At 39.4% G+C, this 4406-nt stretch overlaps 1 protein-coding gene across 1 annotated transcript; it reads right to left on the bottom strand.

Annotated features, from left to right (window-relative positions):
* Positions 1–1651: 1651 nt before the first annotated feature.
* Positions 1652–3713, bottom strand: LOC146072516 (C2 calcium-dependent domain-containing protein 4C-like). Its single transcript, XM_083179739.1, has 2 exons — positions 3616–3713; positions 1652–3328 (listed from the first exon to the last, which is right to left on the bottom strand). The coding sequence occupies exon 2, from the start codon at positions 3298–3300 to the stop codon at positions 2083–2085; it is 1218 nt and encodes a 405-aa protein (XP_083035865.1). The 5' UTR covers positions 3301–3328; positions 3616–3713; the 3' UTR covers positions 1652–2082.
* Between the last annotated feature and the right edge of the window lie 693 nt (positions 3714–4406).

Genomic DNA, 4406 nt, shown 5'->3' with positions numbered 1-4406 from the left:
CTAAACCATGTCGACCTTCAAAATTTCACATAAGCAAACCATTTTGTGGTGCAAGGATGGCAAAAAAGCTATTTTTATTTCACTTGTTTTCACTTGTTATTTTCACATATGTTGAACTTAAAATATGATCCTTCCCAACCCTAAATATTCCAAACCGATTTTCCTCTAGCCACTGGCAGATCATTTAGTTCTAACACTAAATAAGACCCCTTTGTTTCACTGGTGCTCTAGCAATGTGGTCAATAAGCAGCCTTCCAGCTGTTGATGAACTACACATCCCAGCATGCCTTGCCTTAGTTTTGCTATTTGGCCATGCTGAAACTGTTGCAAGGCATGCTGGGATGTGTAGTACATCAACAGCTGGAGGGCCGCTTATTGCCCACCCTTGTGCTATAGTGTGTTACAACCTCATGCCTTGTCTTCCATGCTATGAGCAGTCATCCTGGTTGTGTTGTGACCTGACAGATAGTTTAGATTACTAAATGATGCTGTGCGTGTATCCGTCTTGTGTATCTGGATATAAAATCATAACTGTAGTTTATTATTAGACAGGGAAAATATCATACCCAGCTTCACCTCTGCCAATATTTACTTCCTGCATATAAACCTTACTACAGTACATACGCACATGCACACTGCACTTTCCACACACAGTGATCCTTGTGTGTTAGTTATTATCTTCTACACTACCAGATGGGAGCAGGTTATTACACCCACTACTGAACGAGAGATAACAGTACTGCATGAATGAACTCAAGACAAATATTAAAAACCCAATATGCAGTACCATCCAGCAAAACTCATTTACGATGAAATAGTTCATAAAATAAATAGTTTATTCATAATTAAATAAATATATAAAAATATATTATATCCTATACAGATTTTAGACAATTAAAAAACAAACAGCAATAATTAACAGAAGTATGTTGTGGCAGACGTGTGTTAAATAAAATGTGTATAAAAAATAAACTTAAAATACAAATAATGCACACATTCAGTATATGCTCTTACTAATACTTTTGTATTGGTGTAGCTGCCCTCGTTGGTTATGTAAGTGCCATGTGATGTGTGGACATCTAGAGGAGGGTGGGTAACACAGGCATCTGCATGTCTGATAAGAATTACAATGCCCCAATTGTTGTCGTAGCAGAAATAGGCAGAAAAGTGTGTAAATACTTAGTGCTGTTATACCGGGATGCAGTTACAATCCCGGCGGTCGGGATCCCGGCGTTCAGAATTCCGACGCCGGAATCCCGACCGCCAGGACAGAGATGAACTGGTTACTGGTTATATACAGTATCATATTGTGATCTGTTCTTTCATTTTAATGTGAAGAAGATGCATGAACAGATCTTTCAAACAGTTGAACTCTCTACAATCTGTCTGTTACAGTTTTCATCCCCAGTGGGGCGCATTCCCTTTCTTTTAACCCTTTGAGTGCCAAGTGAATATTAAAAAAAAAAAAAAAGGTGTGAAAATTGCCAAGCAAACATTTGTATTCATCATAATGACCTCTAGGGTGAGATTTAATAGGATGAGAAATTCAGAAAGTGAGAGGTTTGGTAAGAAATCTCCAGGGATTTTTTTAAAGCAGCAATCATTTACACTGCAAAATCAAAATGATTTTGCAGTGTAAATGATTGCCGCTTTAAAAAAAACCTAGAGATTTCTTACTAAATCTCTCACTTTCTGAATCTCTCATCCTATTCAATTTCTCCCATAATATTTTTATACTCAACATTTTTATTTGAATGTATATAACAAATGTGGGCGACGCTGGCATTTTTAGCGGATATTTTGAACATCTCTCAGAGATGTTGGCGCTCAAAGAGTTAGGAATGGAAATAAAGCTAAAATTGTGTGAAATGGGATGTTATATTTGGAACAAGAATAGAACATATATTTGGAAATGAAATAGGACATTGTTTTTAGAAATAAATATTGTGTGTTAGTTATACACAAAATGGTTAAAAAGTCAGTATTTAGTAGGAAAGCCTTCGCAGTGCTCTGAAAATCAGTGTTCATTAATCACTTTTGATCTGATTTGTAGCGCTTACAAAACATATTGATGTTATCCATTTATGGAGACAAGATGCTGAGCAGCGAGAGCTCAGTTTGTCCCAGGACACAGTCCCGCTTTATGCCACACATTTTGTTGATGATTTTAATCTTAAGGCTGTGTAAATGCAGTTGTGTCTGATACAGGTTTTCAAAGAAAAAGTCCTCATTAAAGATGGGATTTCTGCTCCTCCTGATAACCGTGCTACGCTGCTTCTGCTGTTTCCCAGGACTGATGGAGAGTGTCACAAAACAGTTGATACTTTTGGGGTCAACATCCGGATGGTAAAGTCCTTCGACACTAATGAGTCGGATACGCAGCCTCTGTGCTGTGGAGCAGTATTCAGTAGATAAACGAAGGGAACCTCCATTCTCTAACAACACAGCATTTTCTGTCACAAAGCTGCCTCTAGAATACAGAAAGTCCATAGGAAAGACGGAGTCCATCATCCCATCAGATACTCTCCGAATTATGTTTGGGCTACTGTCTGTGGAGCTACACTCATCAGCTGACAGGGAGTTGTTTCTAGAGAGCCCTGACTTTCCCTTTCTTTTGAAGGCTCTGGAGAACAGCTTGTCCTGACTTATAGCTTTCAGCAGAGAGCTGCTTCTAGATATGGACCTGTGAAGCAGAGGAGAGCTGAATGGGGAAGAGTCTGTAGAAGAGGAGGTTTCACTGTCCATGGTGCCGGAGCGATTCAGTGGTCTCAGTCTCAGCGTTGTGAAACTGCCACAAGAGAATGCTCCATGACAGGTGGATGTGCTTGAGCTTGTTCTGGGAATAAGAATTGGAAGGCTGGCAGGGTCATTGTGGAAAAGAGATTCCTTTCTTCTGGTGTTGGGGCTTTCAAGTAAAGTGCAGAATCCATAAGAGGTGTTCCCTTTGGATAGATGGGGAAGAGATAGTGCTGCTTGAGCTTGGGGGTCAGCATTAGTACTTTCTTCCTCAATAGGTTCCTCTGCACTGTCCACTTGGATAATGTGTGTCTCTGGCATGTTCAGTGTTCCAGTTTCAAAGGCAGCTCCACTCAGGTCAGGCACTGACCTGTATATGGATTTTAGTCTTTTCCCCCTTTGTGATGAAAGTAGAGGAGGAATACAGAATTCAGGGATCCTGTCTGGAGTTAGGACATTAGAACAAGGAATAGGACGCTGACTCTTGTCAGTGAGGACACCTCTTGTCAGATAAGACACATGCCCCTGCATGTCTGCTGCCTTCAGCTTCTCCAGAACCCACATGTGTCCAGCTGGGTGATATACAATTACCCTGCAACAGACAAAAATGAAATTATCAGTGCTGCTCGTCTGGACAGGAACATGGGATAGAAACACACAAACTGCTCAAAACTCATTTGCAAATGCTAAGTACAAGTACAGAATTCACTACATAGTACAATATAACATTTCCTAAACAGATGTTTCTTACAATTACAAGGACAGTTATAAGTAGTATTGCACAAAATGTTACCAAACATGTAAAATCACATTAACATAATGAAATATCTCACACAGAAAAGACAGAGCTTACAACCATCAATTTAAGTAAATGTTTACCTGTTCCAGAAGCAAGATCCTGCTCACATCACCTAGAAACAATTCTCCGTATGGTTAAAATCACTGCACCCAAAAAGGAAATCTGTGCTTCCTTTCCCTACCAGTAAATGAGCTCAGTAAACTCCGTCAGCAGCTTTTATAGCTGAATTGGGCTGTAGTCCAACCAATCAGCAGCAAGTGGGTGGCATGCATCATCCACTGAAAAGCAGCAGGAGGAAATGTAGTGACACAACAGAGCTTTGTGAGAACAGTTAGAAGCTGACATTCCTTTTGACTGAGCCAAAGTAAAAAACACACTTATAACATACGTTCAAACAGAATCAGTAAATATATTTTGAGATATTTCAAGTCTCACTTTCAAAACAAAGCCTTAAACAAATAATTTATACAGTACACTTACTGAATTACATTAAGAACAAAACACAAACAATGACATACTGTAATATCCATTATGTAGGAGCGGCATAGGTGTGCGCACATTGAGTGTTAGGGGTACACAGGCACCCCCTAATGCAATACCGTTAACCAAATACTTTTGCTTTTTAGAACTGTATTCCATTTAAAGAAGCGCCCATCAATCAATTATATGTGTGTTTGCATTGTTAATTGAACTAGACCATTGTCATATCACTAAATACCTGCGTCATCCATATATGTTTATGACTGTATTTGCATGTACTGTTACACAGAGCAATTAGAAGACTACAACTGAAATAGGCAGGAGATGGTGTGGCCACACCAGGAGATTGGTGTGGCTGAGAGACTTTTTATATTGTAGCGAGTGCCAATAG

This window comes from Crinia signifera, chromosome 4 (genome assembly GCF_055691185.1).
Source record: "Crinia signifera chromosome 4, ASM5569118v1, whole genome shotgun sequence".
Lineage (NCBI taxonomy): Eukaryota > Metazoa > Chordata > Amphibia > Anura > Myobatrachidae > Crinia > Crinia signifera.
Note: the sequence above shows the minus strand (reverse complement) of the source record. Positions and strands in the feature narration are given on the sequence as shown.

Bases quoted from the DNA above. Each gene is read 5' to 3' on its own strand.
- LOC146072516 (XM_083179739.1), bottom strand. From the start codon at position 3,300: ATGTGGGTTCTGGAGAAGCTGAAGGCAGCAGACATGCAGGGGCATGTG.